A 27635-nucleotide genomic window follows, 5' to 3' on the forward strand; every position below is an offset into this window, starting at 1 on the left:
CAGTAATGGGCTTCACACATTGTACCCATGTCGGGAATCGAACCCCGGTCAACACTTTACCCACTGCCCCAACAGCTGTGATACATCACTGTGTACTGCTCAACTTTAGATAGGGCGATTCAGATATGCCATTCTATTTAAATATACACTTGATATATTGTGAGAAACAGTTTTGTGTATCATGGAGCGATAAATATATCCTATCAAAACTGGAATAGTATCTATGAATTACCAAATCATAGAGTGGAGTATAGACCGCCAGAGGAGGTTTGGTCATACTTCACAAGGCAAAAAGTGAGCAGGGCTCAGTAATACCTCCGACTTCGACTCCAACATATTTCTAAGTACAAAACATTAAAAAGCAAAATATCCTCAGAACATCCACTTATCAAAATGAAACTTTGCACTGCACCTCTCCTATTGGTATAGAAACTGGAGCCCCAATTAGGAAAGAAGCATGAAGTAGTTTTCAAGTTATAGGTTGCACAAATGCTGAAGTGAAAAGAAACTCAGACACAAACTTGCATAAATTCTCCTCAAAATGATTCACAGACTCCAATAATTTCAATAAATTATTCTGCCTCCTATGTTGACTGAAGACTTCGAGCTTGACACATAAAACAAACAATTGTCAACTTGGATAAATTTTATTCTGCTCAAAGAAAGAAACAAGTCCGGTCTTTCAACCTTAGTTAAATAAATAATTCTTTAATCATATCAAATACTAGGATGAACAATAACAGAAATCAATTTTCTAGAATTAGCTACACAAATGTCATGGCAACAACTAACAAAACCAGACACATCTTTCTTAAAATCCCTTCACATAAAAATAACCGATTCTTTGTCATTCACAAGTGACAGTTGCATATTTAATTTTTACCCTTTTTTTTAACCCTTTTTTTACCCAATGCCTTCATGGTTGCTAAATAAAAATATTCAGTATATCAAAAGTATTGGTAGAAAACCCATGGCATCAAGTAAAATGAGCCGTATATCTTGTGTAGTATGATACGTATACATGTATATCATGATTTGCATATTTTCTCCACAGTTTGCCGAGTGTTGTATATACAGTCGTTAACGCTCGGACCTCGATATGATGAGCCAATGAGACTGAGGGGCAGCCTCGTGTCAGCCAGGTACCTGTCCATGGACGACAGCCGCTGGTTGTGGCCGAGCACGTACTGGGGAATACAGTTCTATAAAACACACAAACATGAGAACTTACTACATGGTAGAAGAATTGTAGTTTCGAAGAGATAAAGTGTATCTTGAATTCAAGAGGGTAGAATACCATTGTTGCTGTAATATGTGCCCCAGGTGCATACAACCTTGACAAAAGGGGGCACTTATTGAACCATACATGTCTTACATTTCTTTTCAGAGATCTAGCCGTATAAACAGACTTAGTTCAAATGTCAATAAATCTATAAGGCCACATTTTTTTTTTTCGTTTCACAGGCCCACCACCCCTACTTAAAAACATCAGGCCTAAGAAACACTATAAATATTTAGTTTTATTATGAGTGAGTGAGTTGGATTTTACGCCGCTTTTAGCAATATTCCAGCAATATCACGGCAGGGGACACCAGAAATGGGCTTCACACATTGTACCCATGTCGGGAATCAAACCCGGGTCTTCAGCGTGATGAGCGAATGCTAGAACCACTAGGCTACCCGACTGCCCCTAGTTTTATTATGCCTCCCGCTTGTAATATAAACCTCTCACAGCAGAATAAATAAATAAATAAATAAATAAATAAATAAATAAATAAATAAATAAATAAATAAATAAATAAATAAATAAATAAATAAATAAATAAATAAATAAATAAATAAAATTAAAAAAAAATTAAAAAATAAATACATTTTTATTTTTGTTTTGACCAATCTTTTGTGGCAAAGATGGAAAAAATTCGTGAAACATAAGATTAAAAACGTGTGAACTAATGTTCGAAAACAGTTTTAGGCAAGTACATATACCGTATTCGACGTAATAAGCGCCCTGCTCTAATAAGCGCCCACGGCGATATTTGCTAATATATTGGCTAGTGAACAATCCCAATTAGCACCCTTTATGTGTTAATAAGCACCCTTAATTACAGGAAATTAAATTCTGGAAAAATATATCTGGCGTGTCTAATACGCACAGACTTTTCTTTTGTATCATTTCAGGCTGTCAGCCTAAACCACAAAATATAAGATCTTTCAACTCTTTCACCAAAATTATATTCTAATAAGAGCCCCCTCTTTCGAATTTTGAGAGCGCCCTGGGCGCTTATGACGTCGAATACGGTACCCCTTCTGCGCTGCTGTTTTCTGTATTAAAACATCTGTAATATACACAAGTACATACAGACTGTCATGTACATTTTCATTCTTAGTAGGGGGCGCTTATAAAGATTACCAACAGATTGGTCAAATTTGAAGGTGTCTGAGTGAAGTTTGGTTTTACAAAGACACAATCAAACAAGTCGCTGAAACTGACCACCGGTCCATGAAGTCCACTCTCACGACAAGTACAGGTTGCGGAGGACGCGGGAGCGAATCTCACCCTTCCAACCCTAGCTAGTCAAAAGAGGCGATAAGAATGGGATCCCTGGTGATTTGGCGATAGAATAAGTAAGCAATTTTGTCTGGCTGTAAGATGTCGTGTATTAATAGAACATGTCGTCCGACTCGGTCCCGTGGTTGATGGCTAGTCAATGAACCCCAACTGTGTAGATTACTGCCCATAACATCCATCACTGGATTGTCAGTTCCAGATTCAATTATTACAGGCTGTCATCATATAGCTGGTGCGACATAAAACAGGGAACAATTCCAAGCGGAATCCCGCTGGGGATGCAGTGACACGCCCATCACTACCCACCTTCTGTAGCGTGACGTATGTACGTGTTGGTTTCTCCGTAATGCCAAGTTGTGTCTTCAGTGTGTCCAGTGCAATTTGATTCAAGTGAGATTCATCCAGATTGGTCAACTTCACCAGATCGTCAAACCAAGCTCCACCCAACATCACCTACAACAACATCGACTCTACATAAATAACAACAGAATTAGCTGTATCCCCGTCACAGCAAACAGCCACATACGAACTACTGTAAAGTAAGTGTAGGCTATCATCCCCTCTGTCACACGAGTACTGTCTGTCATATGCTCTCTTGTGTTCTGGGAAGGTTGTTGGTTTGTAGTTTAACGCCGCACTCAGCAATATTCCAGCTATATGACGGCGGTCTGTAAATAATCGAGTCTGGACCAGACAATCAAGTAAATGTCATCATAAGCATCGATCCACGCAATTGGGATACGATGACATGCATCAACCAAGTCAGTGGCCTCTTACTACAAGCATAGTCCCCTCTTACGACAAGCATAGTCGCCTTTTACGGCAAGCATGGGTTGCTGAAAACCTATTCTACCCTGGATCTTCACGAGAGATGGGAAGGTTGTTATACGGCAGTGTATTTTATTGTATGTGTTACATTGTTTCTGTTGAGATTCGGTAGACGCTCATTGCGTTGTGTTTGGGCTGTGATCAGTCGTCAGGAAGGTACTATATTTAGATGCTTGTGTGGTGTGTAAACTTCCACTCCAGTATACTACAGATGTTGATAGTATGTTATGGAAACTCCATTAATGTTCTAGTGCCAATGGACTGGTGAGGGCACTGTGTGGAATTTTCCAGTGGCTGGGTAGGGTGTATATAAAGGGACAATAGCTTGTATTACATATCTCTCATGCATTTCATCACATCGGAACCAGCTTTCATGTGAGGATCGCTCATCTTCCCTGATTCCCTGCTTGGCAGTAATTGTTTTTCCACCTTTTTTTATCTTATTAATTTTGTTGTCCTTACATGTACATACATACATACATACATACATACATACATACATACATACATACATACATACATACATACATACATACATACATACATACATACATACATACATATATGCTCTTTGCCTCATGGCATTCATTCACCTGATGAAGGAGTAAACATAGTCTCCGAAACGTGTTCCTTATAATAAAGAAGTTGACATCCATATATTCTTTTCCTTATGTGTATCACTTCTAAATGCCTTTCAAAGACCTAGTAATTTGTATTGATTTGTAAACTGTTGATTGTATTCCACTTGTTGTCTGTGTGTTGGTTTCACACTACAGATTTCTTGGTAAACATATTGTTTCAGTTAGGGAATCAACACGTAAAAAGTTGGTATATTTTACTCACCGTCAACCGTGTACTGTCTGCCATGTCAGCTCTGTTGTGTTCAGGGAAGGTGCAGGAATCGTAGATCACGCCCAGAACTGGGCCGCTCTCGAAGGATGGAAGGAGGTGTCCGAAACCCTGGAAGCAGAAATTCAGTTTTCAAAGAAGTATCAGGCGTTTACCTGCCTTCAAATAACTAAGAAGATACCCATGAAGATCCAGGTTAGATTTGGTATCCAGCAACCCATGCTTGGCGTAAGAGGCAACTAATTGGGTGGTCAGGCTCGTTGACTTGGTTGATGCATGTCATCGATCCCAGTTGTGTTGATCATGATGTCAATCACTGGATTGACTGGTCCAGACTCAATTATTTACACAGTTGTGTTGATCATGATGTCAATCACAGGGTTGTCTGGTCTAGGCTCAATTATTCACAGATCTCCGTCACATAGCTGTAATATTGCTGAGTGCGGCGTTATACAACAAACACAACAGTAGAAGGTTTGTGTAAAGGATACGAGCATATTTTCCGAATTACAATTGGCTTTACCAAATTGATCAGTAATTATCATTTTTAAGCCAACATAAATGAATTCTTAGATTCGATCATTGTAATTCAGTTATTTTAACATAAACTAACAACAGAGTCCCAATCACTCTGTTCAAGTAGGTCAAGATCTTTCCTGAAAACAGGGAAGTATATTAAAGGGGCGCTATGCTTTACAGTCTCGTCTAGATGTGCAATTCATGTCACGTATGTGAAATATCCACCCATGAATGCATGCTCCTAGAGCTACATGAAAGCACATGTAGAAAGAAACTTATGCAGTAGGGCTGGGACGGGGAACTCGGGTCGGGTGGGTCCTAAGTAGGACCCGGGTACCCACAGTACTACCCAAACTGTGGTTAATCACGTGATATATTGTTTAATGACAAAAACTTAATATAACTCAGTGGTTACACTACAAGTCACTAATGTTCCCATTTCTTTATGATGATGCACACAGTACTTTTAACTTGTATATGTTTGAGTAAAGATAAAGCTTCAGTAAACTTCAGTGTACGCATGATTTTATCGTTTCATAAGAGACCATGTATCTATAATATGGTCTCTGGTTTCATACATGTATCTAAACAGTTTTTGCCACGGCTACAGTTAAACTATTCCCAATTAGACATTGTGTTCCCAACTCTTGAGACCTACAGTGGGTACCTGAGTAGGGTCGGGTAATAGGGGGTTGGGTACCCGGGTAGTAAATTTGGACTCCTCGCAGCCCTATTAAGCAGGATGAAGCCTGAACTTTATATGTTAAAATCATCTCAAGTGTAAAACTTATTAACTGGTTAATTTACGTCACACAATTTGAGTGGGTTGTTGAATACAACTTGCTGGTACTGCCTGTGATTATCCCCCTTTAACAATAGAAATTCAAATTGACAAAGAAAGAAACTAATTTATTTATTTGGAGTCACAACAGTCATCACTTGTTTGTAAACATAACAGTCAGTTGGCTGCAAGTTTAACTCCATACATGGTTGTGTCCTCCCATCACTGTGGGGAGCTTTGACTGATGGTGATAAAGATGGTATAGAGAGCTCCAGGAACAGGCTACTGCTGTGAGGAGCTTGTAGTTTCGGGGCAGATCCAGGATTTAAAGGAGGTTGGTTCCAAGGATAAGGTAACGCTGAGAGGAGCAGCTGAACCTACCTCGTGCGGTAGTTGTAGTCCCTCGTACTCCACGTTGATGACGACGACAGACACAGCAGGAATCTGCATCAAGTTGTCCTGGAAGGGACTGGGTGGCAGCAAGCTGCCCAAATCTGGAAACAATCACAGAAAGTGGTGTGGCGCCAATGCAACCAATCATCACATGGAAGAAAATATTGGCTGAGAAGGGTGTGGGGCCATTAAATATTTTTACCTGAAGACAAGCACTTATTTAATGACTAATTTAGCTTCCCCAAATTCAGGTCAGTAGTTTGAACATATTAAAATTCAAATTTCAAATATATTTTGTGAGCTGCTCAAACTTTTCTAAAGATAAATTTTACAATTTTCACCAGGTTTTAATAAAAGTACTTTAAATTAAAATAGTATTTTACTTCTATTGTTAGCAACAGTAAATAAGTTTGTTTTCTAACATTTTACTTATTTCTGGTCTGCAAAACAAAAGTTTCATTTTCATTTTTCACATTTAAATTTTTTCGATTGTGCAGATATGTTTACCAAGTTTTAAAAAAAAGCCTGGCGTTCAAAGTTATGATACCTTTTGAATAGACACCTGAGAAGATGTGGTCAGCTGTGATGTCTTCACCCTCTGTCTTCACCTGCACAACAATCACGGAGAAACTACATTTAATATTTAATGTGCATCAGCTACATTATCTACCCATGAAGATCCGTGGTAGAATAGGTCTTCAGCAACCCATGCTTGCCGTAAGAGGAGACTGTGCCTGTCTTAAGATGCGACTAACAGGATCGGGTGGTCAGGCTCGCTGACTTGGTTGATGCATGTCATCATATCCCAACTGAGTGGATCGATGCTCATGATATCAATCACTGGATTGTCTGGTCCAGACATGATTGTTTACAGACCGCCGTCATATAGCTGGAATATTGCTGAGTGCGACTTTAAACAACAAACAAACAAACAACATTTGCTTTGATCAAATTGAATGTAAATATTCCTCACTTACGTTGCAGCACTACAGACACACACTCACTGGAGGAAGGAATTCAAGATTTGACATGTGAAAATATGGATATCAGATGTGCATATATACAACAAATCAAGATGACTAAATTATTAATATCACTCTGAATCATTCCATCAAATCAGTCAACGCATTAATGTTCGTGATAGTAGTCTGACCTTCAGTCTCCCATCATGCAGCACTTCAATGCCCATACATGGTGTTGAGGTCCTGACCTCTGTTGCACTATTCTGGCCAATCACAGTGGACATTGCATCGGTCAGTTCCTGCAGGCCTGTCTTCAGTGACCACGACACCCACTTCTCCAACTTGGCTGCTCGCACCAGCGACGAGGATGGAATGTCTCTCTCTACATCAAGTGATAACAAACATCAAAGGCTTGTGTTTTAGGGATTTTTTAAAAGGTAAATCACTTTATGTTGGAAATGCATCTTCCTGAGGCAAGTGAGTGAATGAGTTGGGTTTAACACCGCTGTATTCCAGTTATATCACGGCACGTCAGCTTAATGTGGGAGGAAAGCCCAAAGTGATGCAGGTCTCAGACGTTTACCACTTCGGTGAAACCCACGAGCACGGGTATGGTGCTGACAAACCTAGAAACATAATTGGGGCGAACCGGGATTCGAACCCACAAGGGACACAACTCTGCACAGCGAATCGCGGTGCCCCTGCCCCCCTCCTGACTATAAACGTCCAGTTTCCACCCTTGCTGAACTAGGCTGGAATTATGGAGTTCTTTTTTGGCTGGACTAAGGAGTCTATTTATAGTCCAATCAAAATCGCATAACGAAATCAACATCCGGTTCATAAACTTCCGTCTTGATTTCGGTCGGTGGTAAGATTTGGAAAGCATGTGTATCATCAACTTAGTATCAACATATATTTTCCAAATCTATTTGTGTTTTTAATCAAGGTGCTCACATGATTTGGCGCATTTCGAAAAGTAAGTCGGTTTTATAACAATATAGATCTTGATTATCGATCAGATCGTCACTGGGCTCCGCCATTTTGTATGAAGCAGAAGCATGTGATACGAGAGGTGGAATCCGATTGGTCAAAAGGAGGGACATAGAAGGGACATAACTCATAACAGCCACTGGTGGCGCTACGATCGGGCAAGGAAATTCCTGTCTAGTTTGGCAAGGGTGGAAACTGGACTTTTATATTCAGTTATCTCCCTTGCCTCGATAAGATTCATGGGAAGTGTAATAAGTATAGTTTTGCCCTGAACTATTATAGTTAAAGTATGAGGAACTTTGCGTTCAATTGCTTTGACATCATATTAGTTCTGGTGAGAACTATACATGATGTTTTTAGGTTTGCAATTACATATCACGATTATATTTTTCCACAAAAGGCAACAGTGATTCACACATTAAAGTAATCGATGTACTGTTACCTCTACACCAAATCTTACTTTTGGGTTTCAGCATGCCCTTGATGACCGACCCGTGCTCTCGCTCCAGGTTGGTCAGTATCGGGAAGCACGCGTCTATGCTCAGGTTCCGGCAGTCTCCTGCAAATATGCCCCTGCACATCGGGTCAACGGCATAGTCAGCAAGCTGCAACACACAAACTTCTTCTTAAAGGAACAGTTGCATTCATGTCTATATTTTCACTAACATATCTGCATTAGAGGAGTTGCATGTTGACAAGTTGTCATACAAGTAGCATTCAATATTGTTTGGAAGTGTCTCGTTTTCAAAAACATTACAAATTTATACAGGGTTTAACTTGACCAATTACTAATTTCAAGGGTCCTTATAGAAAATAGGAGGGTCCTGTAAAGTAAAGAAATTGTGTAGTGTCCTGAACTGTAAGATTTAATAATTTCTTTAATTATTTGTCGAGAATTTGGTACAATGAATATCAATCTCATTTAAATCAGATCTTAGTTCTAACAAAGATTTGAGGACATCCCATTACGGGTCATGTCAGACCGACCTTGCACGAACTTTGCCTGACCAATGAAATGACCAATCAGAAGGCAGCTTTCTCGGCACAAAATTCAAATTAGCGACTACGCTACAAAGCATATTTTGACAAATTCTCGATTACAAATTTGAAACCGGAACAAAAAAACATTCTGAAATGGCTAAAAGATGGTCTAGATTGTAAGGATTCAGTCGTTAAACCCGTAACTATCGTTCGGAATACCCCATGTTAAAGTTTTTTCGAGATTGCATGATTAGAAATCACATCCCGACTGTCACTTTCATAATCTGGTAAGCGACAAACTGATTGGTCGGATGAAAGGTTGTTCTGACGTGACCCCTAATGGGATGTCTTCAGATCTTTGTTTAGCGGTATCGAGAACTAAGATCTGAATTTAAAGAGATTGAATGAATATTGTTGTGTGTCCCTTGGCAAGCAATTTAGATTTTTTTCTGCATCCATTCTATACATTTGTGAGTACTGGACGCACATTTCTGCGTCTTATCAAACCCTATTATAAGTCATTTATATAGCATTCCGTTAAGCTGCTGTTAACAGTTTTGTCACTGTATGAACTATATCAGTATCCTTGAGTTGTCATGATAAAAAGTTCAGTTGTACATATCGCTATATCAACGCACTCACCTCTGATCCAAATCTCCTGGCTACAAAACCATGAACTGTTTCATCAGAGTTATCCCCCTTCTTTGTAAGGAGTTCTTTCAGACCGCTGAGGATCATTGGCTTGGAGAAGGGTGCTTGTGTCGTCATAATGGACTTTAAACCTACAGAAGAGAAATAAGTGAACGTTTCAATCAAATCACAGCTTGTCAGTTTAATGTGGGAAGAGAGCAAAATGAAGCAAGTCATCGACATTTACCAGTTTGATGAAATGTCAAAACATACCTAGAATCATAATAAGGGCAACTCTAAGATTTCAAAGCTAATTGCATTCCCCCCGACCAGTGCTGGCCAACCTGCGCCATGATGATGTTTCTAATTTTCATATAGAGGAAAAACAATCTGCATCACCATAGGCTCACTTGAATAGAGCGGAAAGATCAATAAATCCTACATCATATACTCATGACAATTTAGAAGACCAAAAAATATTTAATAAAAAAAAAGTGTTGATACATGAAGTGCTGTGGTTTGGAATCAAATTAAATCTTGGACACATACAAAAGATGTTTTACCAAAGTATTTATTATCTGTGAAATCCCTACCTCACATCACACAGACCATATGCCGATGTGCTATATTGGTGTTAATGAAATGTTATGGGTTTTTTCAATCAAAACCCCTCTTTCATAACTTTATTAATCAGAACTTACTATTTGGCAGGACATGAACCTGACCGTCGATAAACAGGAATCTGTTTTTAGCTGCAGCACTGGTAGAAAGGCAGGGAAGAATCTGATTGGTCAGCCCCAGTTCCTCCGCCTGCAACAATACACGACCACACTGGGGAGGGAGCACATCCGGAGCAGGGGTGCACCCCTCCCCGTACTTTTTGCAACACACAACACATATATACATACGGGTAAAGGGTGTGCGATATTACCAGTATATCGGTAAATTGAGGTTCATTCTTTCCACGATACATATCACAATATCATATATTCATGCTCGGTATATCAGGTGATTTCAAATTGGGATTTTTATCATGTGTTTAATGTTATATACTTGCCAAATGCCTTCGCTGCCCAGGACCGAGCATCCGGGGCCCCAAGATGGCTGCGTATTTATTGACTGAGTAAACATTATGTTTTACCAGCATCTTGTTTTGTTCCATTTATGAACTTCAATTCATACCTTAATGTATCAGATTGCTTCTGAATTAAAAATGTAGATTTAGACAATATATTGTGATATGTATCGCAATACGGCCTTGTGCATTGATACATTTTAAACCTCCAAAACCCATCCCTAATACGGCGAAATGTTCAGGTGATGGTCATACTAGGAGTAATTGTAAAACACTGCGACCAACCCACTTGTTATAATTTTGTAAAGAACGCCAATCAAGTTAGTGTCAATTAATACTTAAATACACCCCTTTAACCACTCAAAAGAATTTAAATTTTTTAATTATATTTTGATATTAAGTAATTTAATTTTAATTTTCAATACAGTACTCAAACAGCAGATGTTCAACACATCCTTTACCAGCAAGAGTGAGTTGATTCCTGAATCTCCGACTGGTCGTAGACTGCGGGGGCCATGCTCAAACACCGCTCCATTGTCATACCGTGTTGACCTCACCCAGCCGCCAAGGCGGTCGGACCCCTCCAGGAGAATTATCTACACATAAGGGTTCAATATCTGTACATGTTTCAGTTCAATAAAGTGAGGAAGTGAGAGACTTGGCTCGGGCCAGTTGTCTGTCCCAACACATTTGCTTAATGACTCCAAACTCACTTTGTCTGTAAACTGAAATGTTACAATGCTAAAATAAAATAAAAAACTAATCAAAATTATGTATATTTGCTCTGACGCTCTATGTTTGATGGATCAGAAGAATAAAAACATACAAACTTAAAGTAAGTACTGACTTTAAAAATTAATTCATCAAATGCAGAGTATATAGTCTCTGACTACTGTAAACCCCTCACAATGAGGACAAAGCCATCTTCTAAAGTAAATACATACACGTTAGGCCTTAAAGTCTGGCATTACTATAAAAATTTAAAAAAACATGCATTTCATACAGTACCAGCCTACATCCACTGAACTGACCAACCAAACTAACTCCATGCCAAGTAAAATATACAAATATTGAGCTACCTAAATATATTTAAATATTTTATTTTTATTATGACTAACCCAAGCTAAATTGTTAGCAAAAAATCTAAAAACCACTTAATTAAAGTCTGACTGAAATATTTACCTAAAACTCTCTTTGACTACTGGTTCCTGTCAATCCTGTGACTAACTTGCAACAACCACCATTATTTTGACTATCTATCCTCCTTGTTGTGAGAGTTCATGACGACCTGTGACAGACACTGTCCCTGTATTTGACACTGGGAAAGGGGAGTCACAAAATGGCCTGATACACTGGTGTTTCAAATACAGACTCCAATTCGATATAGATTTTAACAAGTTTAATGTTTCTCTCACAATAATCACGTAGAGGAGCTATATATTTTTACATTGGAACTTCATTTATCTCACAAAAACTTATAGACAAATTAGTGATCATAAACATTCGATCTGACAAGACTATCATGCCATGCAGACATCATGAGCGAGAGTTGTGTACTTGCTAACTTGATATTGAATAGGGTTGGGACCAGTCTAAATTTACTACCCGGGTACCCACCCCACTATTACCCGACCTACCCGGGTACCCACTGTTGGTCTCAAGAGATAGGTACAAATGTCTGATTGGGTATAGTTTGACCGTAGCCCTGGCAAAATGTATTTAGATACTCATAGCAAACGATCTGGTCATGCATACACTGAAGTTGACTGAAGTTTTAGCTCTATTCAAACATATAAAGTCAGAAGAAATGTGTGCATAGTCAGAAAGAAATGCGAACATTAGTCACTTATAGTGTAACCGTGGAAGTTCTAGATAATTTTTGCCATAAAACAATATATCAGGGGATTAACCACGGGTCCGGGTAGTCCTGTGTGTATCCGGGTCCTACTCTGGAACCCCCCGACCCGAGTACCGAGTTCCCCGTCACAGCCCTAATATTGAACTTCACTAACAGCTAGAATTGAATGATAAAACCAGATACCATTTATGCCATATCTGTATATTTTCTCTGGTGAAACGTCAAGTTTTCCACGTAATCATGGTGATTACTTAATACTTAATGAGTAAATGTTGACTATATGCGTGCATTTAGATCTATTAACATATGAACATTAATATTATTTAAAATTGTCTCTTGTCCTGTGTGAATGCTACACTGAAGTTCAGACAATAATGTAATTAGTAAGGTAGCAAATAAAATAGACTTTATGGTCTCTGGTAGAATATGCTCCCATTACTAGAACTATCAATGACTATCAATGACTAAATTCTATTAATAATACTACAGACTCAACAATTATAGTGCTTGTCACGTGAGTTGTCATATCTACAGTCGGTGCGATGTCGGGGATTACTCCATACCTTAGCAAACTTTGCGGCTGTCTGTCTTTGTAGATAGTACACCGCCGCTAGTCCGCTTACTCCCCCACCCAAAATCACAGCTGTCGACATTGTTCTAGCCGATCATCACAGAAAAAGACATCGTGCAAGCACCTGTTCTACATCTTCACACGGTGACATGTTGGGTCAAAGGTCAAAGGATATCTGAAGGTCAAGGTCATGAAAGGTAAATTGTGTAAAACATGCCAAAGGCAGAAAATAAACAAGTAAAAGATAATCAGGGGCTGAAGAATTAGTATGTTTCCGTTTGTTTTATTTCTGGTTACATAAATGAGTCTTGTCAAGTCATTTCAAAGACAGTATGAGCGGACCGCATCAATCAAAGGGACTTAACTCTGTTCCTACATGGGACGTTTCATTAACTTACATTGAACCTTGCAGTGGGTCTTGAATTCTGAGGTTTTATATTTCAATTTGTGTGTTATGATTTAAATGTTTTAATAGAAACATACTGTAGAAGTATCATAAATAAAATTATTTTAAGCAACGCCTCAAGACGATTTGGTTGTAAAGACCCGTGTCAACAATTACCTGTATTTCAAAGATAGCATCGGGTCAATTGGATTAAAATTATTTAAAGTCCACTTTGTTTACGAACTCACATTTGATAATGTCCATCAATCGCCTTATGCTTACCCGAATAAAGTATAGTAAACGTGACAGTTTGACACATGGCACTAAATTATAATTTAAAGTATATCGGTTTAGGTTGGAATGGAGAAGATCACTTATTAAAACATTGTTCCAATTGCGCGGATCGATGCTCATGATGTCATTCACCTGTTTGTCTAGCCCAGACTCGATTATTTACAGACCACCGCAATATAGCTGGAACATTGCTGAGTGCGGCTTGAACAACAAACAAACATATTAAAGGGCCACACGTACATGATACAATTCTTCAATACGACCACAGCCCCGATTGCAATACGTTATCTACTCGTGCCCAGGGGGGATCTGGCAGTTTCTGGTCTTAATTAACGGTTCTATAGAGAGGAGTACAAGTATAAATTGTAATATCACAACGCACTAATCATGCTAATGCCAGGGGGAAATAGTCTACCTACAAAAATCAATACCGGGACATCTGTCGCCCGACCGCCGTATAACTATTTACCGTGAACACAATGACTTCAAAACGTGCAGTTTATGTGGACAAAGCGACAGCTCATATCAACACGAGTGATCTGTTATATGAAGTTTTCACAGAATTCGCCATTGGCCGATAACTGTAAGTATGATATTGCTAATGACCTCTACACGAAGCTTGTGCGCGACACGTTCTTCCTGTGTTGTAAAGCGGCATTCATATGTTGGCTAGCAGCGTATTAACGAATTTAATTACAACAATTTAATGCGACTGATTGATCCATCCGTCTACGTGTTTTAATATATGTTCAGTTCACACCAAGACACCCGTTTTATGTGTATTATGTTGGGATTGAAACAGCCATGATCAGTCCTTGGCCAATCATGACCTTATGGTAACAATCTGTCCACGCAGGTTCCAGCTCGTATCCCACGCTTCTCGCCGACAGTGATTTTGTTTGTTTGTTGTTTAACGCCGCACTCCAGCAATATTCCAGCTATATGACGGCGGTCTGTAAATAGTAGAGTCTGGACCAGACAATCCGGTGATTGACATCATGAGCACCGATGTACGTAATTGGGATACGATGACATGCATCAACCAAGTCACCGAGCCTGACCACCCGATCCCATCAACCAAGTCAGCGAACCTAACCACCCAATCCCATTAGTCGCCTCTTACGAAAAGCATAGTCGCCTGTTATGGCAAGCATGGGTTGCTGCAGACCTATTTTCTACCCGGACCGACAGTGCGGGCGTTAAACCTCACTCACCCACTCACTATACATAACATGCATCTCCTATAGAGATTATAACATGCGTGGGTGCATCCTACTGATCTAAATAAGTTGTCAGAATTGTCGCTCTCCCTCGGGAAATACAGAATCCCTCAAAGTCGTAGCATCCTATTTTATGTAATAATCTTTGAATGCATATGACTCATTATCATTAATCGTAATTAAGGTTATGTTTCTGATTGTCGTTGAACTTTGGTAGCCAGTCTGTGTGGACAATGCTATTATGACGTCAGAAATGTTGGATGTGCTGGTGTTTGCTCGTGACCTCACAATAGATTCTGTTCGCACTTTGAAAGTCCTTGATGTCCATACTGACAGTAGATGTGATTGCTGCACCAATAAATTTCACTGAAACTGAATGCTTGTTCCTCGTTTACTAGTTACTATGAATTCGCTCCAATTAACAGCAGTTGATTGAACGGATGTTACGAACAGAGCATTCATAACATTATAAGGCAGTCGCCCTTCGGCACTGCATGGGGAGTACTTAGAGAATAACATACAACAGGCTACGTAGATTTATAGATTGTCTGTCCGATTTAAACATTTCGTCAGATTTGTGGATGGGTTATTCTAGATAATACCCATATTCAATCTTGTAAGAAATGTTGGTTCTCATCAAAATTGGAAACAACTAGTTCAGTCAATCTATTGTTTCAACGACGAAAGATCGTCTGGGATGTCTTGAACAATGAGTGACATCATCTTAAAACACGTTGATGTGACGTCATGTTGGCTGCTTCTAAAACAAGGGGGAAAATGGAACAATTTGCTTGAATACAACAATCAGCATGAAGTACAATTTATAATACTTAACGATACAGTACACCTCTTGGTCGTCCTTCACAATGACTGGCGACTATATATATTTTGTGAAAACAAAAAGGTTAGTCTCGCCAGCTCTATTCAGCATCAGGAAAAACATTCCAAGAAAAGAAATGTATTGTGTAATATAAATTTCCATCGACTACATGTTAGTGTACCCTCTTGGTAATATAAGACCGCCTCCGTGGTATAGTGGTAGAGCGTCCGCCCGGAGAGCGGAAGGTCCGGCGTTCGATCCCCGGCCGCGTCATACCAAAAGACGTTAAAAGATGGTACTTGTCGTTACCCTGTCTGGCGCTCGGCATTAAGGGGCTAAAACAAGGACTGGTCGGCTCGGAGTCAGTATACCGTGTCTGAGTGGGGTATTCATGTTAAACTGCGGCATGGTATCTCAGTGAGCTAGCACTATAAATCGGCATCAGTCCGGACTAGTACAAGCAGCCACACAAACACAGACACGTACATGCATGTAGCTATATAAGTGCAATAACCTTGGTCGCGACGTTAAACCCCATTTCACCCCACCCGCACCCTTTATTGACACACGTAACTTAAATCTCTGATGTCTTTCGTCATGCATGTGTCATCACTTCGTGTTTAGCAACATATATCCATCAAATTACGGAAACAATTTGACACATTCAACATAGGGTGACGATAGGAACAATGCTACCAATCAATTGCTGGAAGACCGGACACGCCAGTGAGTGTGCCTCACCTAATTATGAATAATAATGCCTTTGACCCCTGTACACTATGTAATATTACGTTTTTACTATTTATCACTGAAAACTGGGAGTTGCTTTGCGGTGTATCAGCGACTCGTATACACTTGAAACCCGCTAGTCCGGAAACCTCCCTTCCGGTTGATTCGGGGTTGGTATGTATGCATAATAAATGGGACATTACCATGTCTACACAAACTGTAAATGTGTACTCGGACGATTTCAATTGGAATGGTACCGTCTGGATAAACGGGTTTGCACAGTTTAAACACCTTCGATTATCCAGTGTACTTAATATCCATTCTATTATAAGGAGATGTAACACACTGGATAATCGAGGAGGAACCACGTGGAATGTGTCACGTACGCTGACGTAATCTACATAGTATGTTACATAATAAGGATTGTTCTCCTGTTTCCTACACAATGGTCTTTATTTGTTTATCTGCAAATCTTGCACTCCCCTCAGATTCCAGCCTTTCTATAAATGTATCTACACAGTACACTTTGTGGGCGAGGGTATGTAAAGGCACATATTACCTATTCATTATATGTTTACCCTTTTGTGGACAGAACAGGCTTCCCCACCCCAGTGTAACCACATCTTAAATCTACTCTATTGTAAAACCACTTCCTCCTAGGCTCCTACCTGTATAAATACTTATCAGCCATACTACGTACATCACTAGCTTGGAAATGGTGTTAGAACTTACACCTCCTTATCCTTTTAAAAGAATGTAGATAAGTCCCTTGCCAAGGACCTGGAAATAAATTAATTAATTAAATCTGGAAATATAATTTAGATAATAGCTCGTAGATTATATAATGACATGTATCTGTATTTCCGATAAAAAAATAAGCTGACCCAAGAAATGCTGATTAAAAAATAATTATTTAGTTTTGCATAAGACAGAACCCTGTAAGATGGATTGTTTTTTTCTTCGTTGTAATGCATCCATGTGCCAATATATCACAAGACACACTGACATAACAAAAAGATGTAATTTCATGGTTAGATGACAATATTTTGTCACTGCAATTTAGGCGTGTATGGATAATATACGCAATCATTCATAATTACTAATCAACGTAAGATTCAAATGTTTTCAGATGCGTCGGTGTGACTTGTCGCGTATTCATAATGTTCAACAAACGAACATATGTGCTGACTGACACTCATCATCAGCTGATGCGATACGAACGCTCTCACGTTACTAATGACTCAGTGCCTCGAGAACTACATATTACAGTCCAGTAATACGATATGTCACTTATGTCAATATAATGTTTGAAATTAACATTTCATTGGCTCGTGTTCCTGATACAGGTCATATTTGGTACATTATGTACCCAAAACGAGAGATTTCTGACCCTTTAAAGCACAATCTACAGAAGTGGATCCACGACTAGCAGACGCCCAAACGCTCACGTGGTTTTGTTTACCGGCTGTCAATGAAATCTCGCGCTGTCTCGCGGTACCACGCGACGAATGCTTGAGTGCTGAAACTCTGGTGTATCTTGCACAAGATTCATTGAGAATTCCCCGGTGATAAAGAATCTTGTGAACTCAAACTTTACAGGTAGGTGTATGAAATGTATGATTCTTATATTAGCGTCACAATTGCCTGATTATGCACTAGATTGTGTGATGATTTGATGCATCGTCATCAACATTTTCAAGGTAAACAAAAGCTCTTTTATATTTTCCTCGCTTTTGAAAACCGATCAGTGATGAAACAGTTTCATTTTTTATTGCAGGATTTAAGTCGATACAATACTTAATTAACACAAAACATGTCAGAAAGACAATGAAGCTGACAAATGTATATAACACCACTGTTTGGATGCGATAGCCCTTGGCAATATTTTGATATTGATATTAGCTGTGCCTGAGGGAGTGTGCTATTATTACTATTAGGTCAAGGGGAGGGGTGTTATAAGGGGGCGGGGGGTCTCCATTACCCCCATCCGGTCTCAAAGTAAGGGAGAATTAAATATTAACCGAATTGTGAGTAAGGTAAGTCACTCCGCCACTGTGTTAAAGTGCTACCTCACCCACACGGCAACAAAGAGTCATATCATGATCTCATTCATAATGATTTGAGATGGGATTCTCAAACTACAGGGCTAGACATGGCCACTAGGTCATTAGTCCAAAACTAGTGAAGAACTAGAGTGACTACTCGTGTTTGACTAAATCTAATTATTCCTCACAAACCACGAAGGCTGTAATGTTCTGTGTAGGGCTGGGACGAGACCAGATTTACTACCCGGGTACCCACCCCTCTAATTACCCGACCCTACCTGGGTACCTGCTGTAGGTCTCAAGAGATGTGTCCGACTGGGACTAGTTTGACTGTAGCCCTGGCAAAATGTATTTAGATACACGTCATGCATAAAACAAAGTTGACTTCAGTTTTATCTTTATTCATACCGTATATCGCTGTGTATAAGGCGAGTTTTTCGTACCTAAAATGAGGGGGTTAAGAAAGGGGGTCGTCTTATACACGGAGTCGAAGATCTCACTTTTTTTTCCACTGGCGATGTCAACCGGAGTCCGATAGCCAGCCCAGCATTTGACAATAAAACTTCGCATTTCGTCCTAAATAACTGTTCCAATAACTATTTCCATACATAAACATGATTTGTAGCTCTTTTCCTTGAATAAAGTTTAATAATTTCTGCAAATAAAGTTGAAATGACCCTCGCCTCGATGCAGATTGTCAAACCAGCTGACATGGTAAAACAATCAACATCCATGAGTAGAGAGCCGGAAGTACTGGTAAGCATTTGCATATTGCACACGTGACCTAACATGTGATAACCGGTGAAGCTGAAATCAATTCCCGCTGTTTTTACAGTTGTATTAACAACTGTTGGAGACAGTGTGAATAAGTGATTGTGGAATAAACACGCTGAATGTGAAGCAAATATAAGCCTAGATAGTTACAACATAGTTAATTGGCGATTAAATTACTCACCATTGTCTCTTATATGTTATTACTTCATAAATGAATTTTATTTTATGGGCACCAATTTGGTGTCGTACCGTGTAAACACAAAATGGCAACATGTGCTGGAGTTACACACGCGACCAATCATCGTAGAAAAAACAACGCAAGATAAACATATTTTTATTGCATATATAAGGTTTGTGTGCGTACTTGTGATGTGCTTCATTCCAGGTCGCCTTATACACGGAGTATAAGATTTTGGGTTGATTTTGAAGGCATGTACAGGGGGGTCGTCTTATACGTGGGGTCGCCTTATACACAGCGATATACGGTACATGTAAAGTCAGAAGGAATGGGTGCATAGTCAAAAAGAAAATGCAAACATTAGTAACTTATAGTGTAACAGTAGAGTTTTAGATAATTTTTTGTCATTAAACCATATATGACGTGACTAACCACGGGTCCGGGGAGTGCAATGGGCCCCCCGGGTCCTACTCAGTACCCACCCGACCCAAGTACCCGCGTTACCCGTCCCAGCCCTACTTCTGTGGGTATCACCAGTAAGTGGCGTGAAAGCGTGAATGTAGACATGGTAGACTAACGCTTAGTCTCTCAAAATCTATGATTTTGCTAGAAACAAATAACTTTATCTAGACACTCCAATTTGAAAGTCTTGAAATATGGATGGGTATTTTCTTCGTGGGTTCAACATTTGCTTATAATGGACTATAATTTATACTGGGTTGACTTTATGTTCGGCACTATTCTCGCTGCTCTGCGTAAAGTGACACCTATCAGAGGATCAAAGAATGAGACGCTGTATATCATCACAAAAGATATACAAAAAATGAGCCAAACTGACATGTGTTTTGTTGTTGATTAATGCATGTACGACTTGAAAGGATGAAGCTATCGGTCAACATCGTACAATAATTAAATTTTCGTTGTGTTCATTGAAATTCCTGTATTCTGATTAGCTGAATTGGTCACGTGTTATTGCATTCATTTCCCAATGAATGTAAAAAATTAAGCCACGCCCACCGAGGCGCACTACTTTTATTACTTCGGAATGTCGGGGAATCCCAATATTAATGCCGAGGGAATTCCCTTTCTGCTCACGTGTATCGTCATGCACAGGACATTTAGCGACTTTCATGCATATGCATTGTCCAAACTACCCTTTGAAACCGATGGCCCAGAATGAATGAAACAGCAAACGTGCAGGCTCGCTCGCCTGTTTTTTTTCTGCTCGCCTCGGTTCAACTTTCATGTCTTCGGGTTTCCTTTCTAACTAGCATTTTTCCAACTGAGTTTTACCGTAATCAGGGAAGTAATGTTTGAATCTGGCGGTAACTGACCATGTAATTTGAAACAGCCGCCTTCTCCCGGACATATTTCTTCCAGTTCGTTACAGTCTGACTGTTGCAGTTCTTTTCGCCTCTTGTCTTAACTGACAGGTCCAATGAACATTGTTTTGATCCTGCTCTCCGTTGATTGGCTACTGACAGTGTAGGCGTGTCAATTTATGTGCATAAATTAAACAATCACCTGATTCATGTCACGCACAGTATGTATTCCTACACCTGGAATGTTTATCAATCTCGTCATTTTTGTCTGTTTTGATATATACAACTGTTTTTGGTTAAACTATTGTAGATAAAACATGTTTTATGCTGTCGAATTTAATTATAAGCATTGACTGTGTATTCTTTTCGGTTCATTGAGGTATGAATCGAAAAACCAATGTGCAAACTTTTGTAAGAATCCGCTACGCGGATTCATACAGTTTGCACATTGGTTTTTCGATTCATACTTCAATGAACCGAAAAAAATACACAGTCAATCCTTAATTAAAAAATCACTTAGTACGTGTAGTATCCCTTCAGAGAATTCAGGTAAATGAACAGGTAATAACAAACTTGATCAATAAAAATGTGAAATTCAGATAAGTTATCACTAAACATGATACTTTACCATTGAAGTTATATTTTCTGTTCTGCTAGGCATTGTTTTATATGTAGAAAAAACAATTACCATGTGTATTTTCTTGTAAACTAAGCTGGAAATAGCAATCAGCTGTGTACACATTTTCTACCAATGTACTGTTGATTTGATTAAAAAATACATTTAATATAACTTCAAAGAATTGGAGGCAATGATCAGATGAATAGTATCTGAAACTATTATTTTATCAGATATAAAATATTCCAACATCGAGTTATGTTGATTGTTATTTCAGCTTTTACAATATATATTTAAAATAATAATAACCATAAGTTTTGCACTTTGGAACAACTGACTGCTGTTGCAATATATGTTTTATGTATGGAACAATTTGATCAGTCACTGTTGTAGCATCTGCGTTCTTGCTATGAACACAAAATGAAAATATTGGAGTTACAACCGACAAAAGTTACATGTGTAATATCAGGCAGTTAGCTTCTTCGAGGAATGTATCCGCAGATATCCATATGAAGGAACATTATCCCATCCATCTGAAGTTGTACAAAGAACCATGTCCGCTGTCACACGTCTCTGTAACAATCTAATATTTAAAAATATATATAGTGTTTTGGGATATTATGACCCATGTTCATTTCTCAACTGACCACATAAGTTTGTTTAGGTGTTTCACGTAGTTGTCAACTTCAAGTCTCATTGGTCAGCTGAGACAGCACACGTGACAACACATGACAAGATTCATGACAATATTCATGACAATATTCATGATGTCTGTGGTTCTTCAAAAAATCCATAGAGTTAGATAACAATGAGCAATCAATCAATGTATTATTGGCTAATCCTTTGAACAAAGTATTCACTCTTCAGGTGAAGGGATAAAAGCGGCGTAAAACCCAACTCACTCACTCACTCAGGTGAAGGGGTAAGCATATACAGTGGTCCCTCGCTACAACACTACCAATGGGGTCCAAATAATTGGTGGGCGTTATAGACGATGAGCCGTTTAACCGAGGCCGAGGCGGGGGTACTCTGAAATGTTGTGTTTCACAGCGTTAGAATTAGAAAATCCTGTAGTCCTTACCAATCTGCCCAATAATAAAGGTATCCTAAGGACTAGTAGAAAATGGCCCTTTTTAAGGGTTTTGCTATATGTTATCATTATAAGGACTAGTGGGCAAAAACTGTTAGTTTCTAACCCTGTTTCATCATATTAAAGAAGATGACATCCTTAAATTCTCTACCTTATGTCTATCACTTCTAAATCCCATTCAAAGACTTCATTTTTTCAGGCTAATAATTCTGCCCATCAAGATTGTTGTTCATCTCCATTACATGATGTACACCACGTACATGTTGTAGAAAACACTTCCTGGAACATGAACTAGAAAGGATTCAGTCAACCAGAACACTGCAGTCATTCAGAGCAGTTCAGTTTGTTTAGAACGATTATTCATGTAACCATCATAGGTTTGGGCTACACTGTAACCTTGAAACGTTGTTTTTCGTCATAATAAAGATGTTGACATCCATAAATTCTCTAAAAACAATGCTTGAAGAAGCGACCAAATGGATCAATGGTCAGACTCCAGGCGTTGGCTGGTTGCATGTCATTGTCCATCGATGGCGTAGATCATTGCTCACAATATTGATTCAGCATTGGAAACTAACAGTTTTTGTCCACAAGTCCTTAAAATGATAACATGTAGCAAAACTGTTAAAAAGGGCTAATTTCTACTGGTCCTTATGATACCTTAACTAATGGGCAGTTTGGCAAAGACTACAGGACTAGTGCACATTTTCTAACTGTGTTGATCACTGGATTGCCTGGTCACTCGATCATTTACACTGGCTGAAATATTAAAAATACATAACGATGTGGTGTGATTTGGTAAATCATTTGAAATTATTCAGTCAGCATGGGGGCACGGGTCGCCTACTCGTCTAAGGCACTGTAAAATCGCAGTGCTGCAGAGTTGCGTCCCTTGGGTACATCAGAAATCTATGATTGTGGGTTCAAATCCTGGTTCGTCGTGATTATGTTTCTAGGTTTGTCAGCACCATACCCGTGCTCATGGGTTTCACCGAAGTGGTAAACATCTAAGACCTGCATCACTTTAGGCTTTCCTCCCACATTAAGCTGACATAACTGGAATACTGTTAAAAGCGGCGTCACTATCACTATTCATCCAGCAGCAAATGGGTACCTGTCAGGATGACATTGTTTTGGTTGTGTCAAATAGGTTGGAATGTATGATCCCCAGGGAGCTGAAAATACATATTAGTCCACACTGATCTGTCGACATGGCTAAGATGTCATACTCAAATACACATGTTATAAGTCTGCCATGATGTTTTTATTCAAGATGTGAATTCAATACTCATTTCAAAGCACACACTGTTGTACTGTACTGCAATATATTAAGACCTTAGTGAACAGTTGCAGCCCTAAAAGCCAGGTTACCATGGTTTCAAGGGCATACTGTGAACTGTGAGGCCCATGTGTTTATCGGAGATGTGTGGTGTACATCAAAGAATGCATCTATACACATACTGCAAAACACATCAAGGTCACACATGTAGGTTATGCACACACTAGCAGGTTTTCCTGAGATGTGTGTGTGTGTGTTGACACTATCCTGCTTTCTGCTCACAGCAAATACTGCCGCTGACAATCCGGTCCGACTAGATGATAGGCCACAATGAATTAATTATCAGTTTTCATTTTATTGAGGGATCGCGACAATTGTCTTCACTTGAAGTTTGGCGTCTGCTGTCTGTTCTGTCACATTTGTTCGAGTAAAATGTCTTTACCTAACAGAAAACAAAGCGAATAACAGACTTTCTCAGGAGAAACAGTAAACAGAAAAAACTCCGCGAACGATGATGTAAATATAGATGGAGAAAGTACAGATGTAAAGGAACATTCTGTTATGCACCCGACCCGATTCCTGACCACATTGTTAATAATGTCGCGGATGGCACGAGAGAGGATCTCCTACAGCAGAGGAAAAGGCTAAATATGAAACAAAATATCAAAATGTCATGGACTAAGAATATTCGTGGTTGAAACGAAATAATTATGGAAATATGCAGTGTGATTTGTACATTATGATAATGTGATAATCCATTCACAAGCATGACTTTGTGAGTGCCTTCAGTTTGTGCAAGTTGAGACCTTTTTTTTAGTAGGTAATGTATTACCTTTATATAGTTCAAACAGCATTGAGACTTGCGCTTGTAGCCGACTCCCACACTTTTAGATTAGGGGTGGGGGAGCTCCCCGATCCTGGATGTAACACTGTAGTGCAGACATCTGTTGGTTATCTAGAGTTGACGGTAATGGACAATATACTGTATGTAAAAACTAGTGAACACCTAACTGGGCACCTGTTGGCATGGTCAGTTGTGTAGGGTTGATGGGCATGTGCTGCAGGGGAGACAGCAGCTGTACCAGTCATAATTGTCACTTATACACCAGTCAGAATTGTCACTTATACACAAGTCAGAATTGTCACTTATACACCGGTCAGAATTGTCACTTATACACCAGTCAGAATTGTCACTTATACACCAGTCAGAATTGTCACTTATACACCAGTCAGAATTGTCACTTATACATCGGTCAGAATTGTCACTTATACACCAGTCAGAATTGTCACTTATAAACCAGTCAGAATTGTCACTTATAAACCAGTCAGAATTGTCACTTATACACCAGTCTGAATTGTCACTTATACACCAGTCAGAATTGTCACTTATAAACCAGTCACAATTGTCACTTATACACCAGTCACAATTGTCACTTATACATCGGTCAGAATTGTCACTTATAAACCAGTCAGAATTGTCACTTATACACCAGTCAGAATTGTCACTTATACACCAGTCAGAATTGTCACTAATACACCAGTCAGAATTGTTACTTATACACCAGTCAGAATTGTCACTTATACACCAGTCAGAATTGTCACTAATACACCAGTCAGAATTGTCACTTATACACCGGTCAGAATTGTCACTGATACATCGGTCAGAATTGTCACTTATTAACCAGTCAGAATTGTCACTTATACACCAGTCAGAATTGTCACTTATAAACCAGTCACAATTGTCACTTATACACCAGTCACAATTGTCACTTATACATCGGTCAGAATTGTCACTTATAAACCAGTCAGAATTGTCACTTATACACCAGTCAGAATTGTCACTAATACACCAGTCAGAATTGTTACTTATACACCAGTCAGAATTGTCACTTATACACCAGTCAGAATTGTCACTAATACACCAGTCAGAATTGTCACTTATACACCAGTCAGAATTGTCACTGATACATCGGTCAGAATTGTCACTTATTAACCAGTCAGAATTGTCACTTATACACCAGTCAGAATTGTCACTTATAAACCAGTCACAATTGTCACTTATACACCAGTCACAATTGTCACTTATACATCGGTCAGAATTGTCACTTATAAACCAGTCAGAATTGTCACTTATACACCAGTCAGAATTGTCACTTATACACCAGTCAGAATTGTCACTAATACACCAGTCAGAATTGTTACTTATACACCAGTCAGAATTGTCACTTATACACCAGTCAGAATTGTCACTGATACATCGGTCAGAATTGTCACTTATTAACCAGTCAGAATTGTCACTTATACACCAGTCAGAATTGTCACTTATAAATCAGTCAGAATTGTCACTTATAAATCAGTCAGAATTGTCACTTATAAATCAGTCAGAATTGTCACTTATAAACCAGTCACAATTGTCACTTATCCACCTGTCAGAATTGTCACTTATACACCAGTCAGAATTGTCACTTATACGCCAGTCAGAATTGTCACTTATACACCAGTCAGAATTGTCACTTATACACCAGTCAGAATTGTCACTTATCCGCCAGTCAGAATTGTCACTTATACACCAGTCAGAATTGTCACGTATAAACCAGTCAGAATTGTCACTTATACACCAGTCAGAATTGTCACTTATACGCCAGTCAGAATTGTCACTTGCACACCAGTCAGCCTGATCAGGGAGATAGCATTACTTCTTCAGCATGTCAAACTTTGTGATCAGTGATCACCACCCTAACTTTTGTTAAGGTACTTTCTCTTATAGACAAGCAACCTTTTTCTGCACTTTGATCAGAAATCTTCATATAGATCTATTCCTTGCTAACACTACTTATTAAATATATATGCTTTAGTGTCAGTGATAATACAATCACTGAATAATAACACATTTGCTTGTCCAAAATTGAGTATGTACACTATATACATGACCTTCACAGTTCAGTGGTACATATGATTGTTCAAACAAACAGGTGGTCTCATAGTTCTACCACTAGATGTACAGAATTGACTCCTAGGTGCATCACCAGCTCACTGACTCACGGTCTTCAATTCCCCATTCAACATCAGCTGTCATTGGTGGTACATCTGCTTCTCAGACTGTACTATTTTGAATTACAAAATATTATCATTGAAAGGTATAAATTGGATGCCAGAAATGGGCTTCACACATTGTACCCATGTGGGGAATCGAACCTGGGTCTTTGGCATGACAAGCTAACACTTAAATCACTAGGCTACCCGACCACCCCTTAGTTCACAAGTCCTCATTATGATAACATATAGCGCACCCCTTAGAAATGGCAAATTCTACTAGTCCTTATGTTGCCTTAACTATTGGGCAGATTGACTACAGGATTAGTGCCATTTTTTAACGCTGCATACTAGTTGGAAAAGCTACTCTATGATTCGTGATCACATGGGTGAACTGACTGTATTATTGTAGTGCCACGAATGTATGCATTGTTGCTCATGCTATCAACCACTGGTTATGCTGACCCACACATGATTGTTTATCGGCATGAGTGAATGAAATGGCTGAAGTATTGTCACTGTGCCCTAAAACAACAAACAAAGAAAGCTTAAAACATTTCAGGTTATCCTCATCGTTATTACTCTTGTCATGGTTTTATAAATATGGATAGAAAATTGTTCAATTTAAGCATGTTAAGAGCAGTGTAAAAATGTTGACACTTCTATAGAGCAGCTGTTCCTAAAACACTATTAACATACAGGTAGTGGTTTCTATCAAGACATGTTTATGAATATCTAGCAAATCATCTCCAGCCCTTGTTCCTGGTCTGGGTCTCTATCCTGTGCCGGTGTCTCCTCGGGAAGACGGGGAGGAGCTCCAGGCTGTCCACAGAAGAAAGTGACT

The 27635-nt window shown here is 39.1% G+C and overlaps 2 protein-coding genes across 6 annotated transcripts in view; one reads left to right on the top strand and one right to left on the bottom strand.

Moving 5' to 3' along the window:
• Positions 1-633: 633 nt before the first annotated feature.
• LOC124117428 (protoporphyrinogen oxidase-like) lies at positions 634-13170 on the bottom strand. Its single transcript, XM_046479326.2, has 11 exons — positions 12999-13170; positions 11039-11173; positions 10204-10312; positions 9515-9654; positions 8352-8496; positions 7093-7283; positions 6487-6547; positions 5928-6040; positions 4241-4357; positions 2876-3022; positions 634-1202 (listed from the first exon to the last, which is right to left on the bottom strand). Exons 1-11 carry the CDS (start codon positions 13086-13088, stop codon positions 1029-1031), a joined length of 1422 nt encoding a protein of 473 aa, XP_046335282.2. The 5' UTR covers positions 13089-13170; the 3' UTR covers positions 634-1028.
• Positions 13171-14188: 1018 nt separating this feature from the next.
• Positions 14189-27635, top strand: part of LOC124117427 (GTPase-activating protein skywalker-like) — a 63109-nt gene continuing 49662 nt past the window's right edge. For 4 of the 5 annotated variants that reach the window (XR_007220253.1, XR_007220254.1, XM_048393950.1 and 1 more), the window contains exon 1: positions 17897-18053. The gene's annotated coding sequence lies outside the window, so the exon portion shown is untranslated. Of the gene's footprint in view, positions 14269-17896; positions 18054-27635 lie in introns of those variants that run through there. The other variant, XM_048393949.1, reaches the window with a different exon arrangement.

Source organism: Haliotis rufescens, unplaced genomic scaffold (genome assembly GCF_023055435.1).
Source record: "Haliotis rufescens isolate VD_foot unplaced genomic scaffold, xgHalRufe1.0.p SCAF_123, whole genome shotgun sequence".
Taxonomy (NCBI): Eukaryota; Metazoa; Mollusca; class Gastropoda; order Lepetellida; family Haliotidae; genus Haliotis; species Haliotis rufescens.

What these genes read in the sequence shown, in the direction of transcription:
- LOC124117428 (XM_046479326.2), bottom strand. Translation starts at nt 13,088, where the DNA reads ATGTCGACAGCTGTGATTTTGGGTGGGGGAGTAAGCGGACTAGCGGCG. An exon ending in CAGCCGCAAAGTTTGCTAAG is followed by an intron (nt 11,174 to 12,998) that starts GTATGGAGTAAT and finishes CCTTATGTGTAG; the next exon opens with ATAATTCTCCTGGAGGGGTC. An exon ending in CAGACAGTACACGGTTGACG is followed by an intron (nt 3,023 to 4,240) that starts GTGAGTAAAATA and finishes ATGTTGTTGTAG; the next exon opens with GTGATGTTGGGTGGAGCTTG.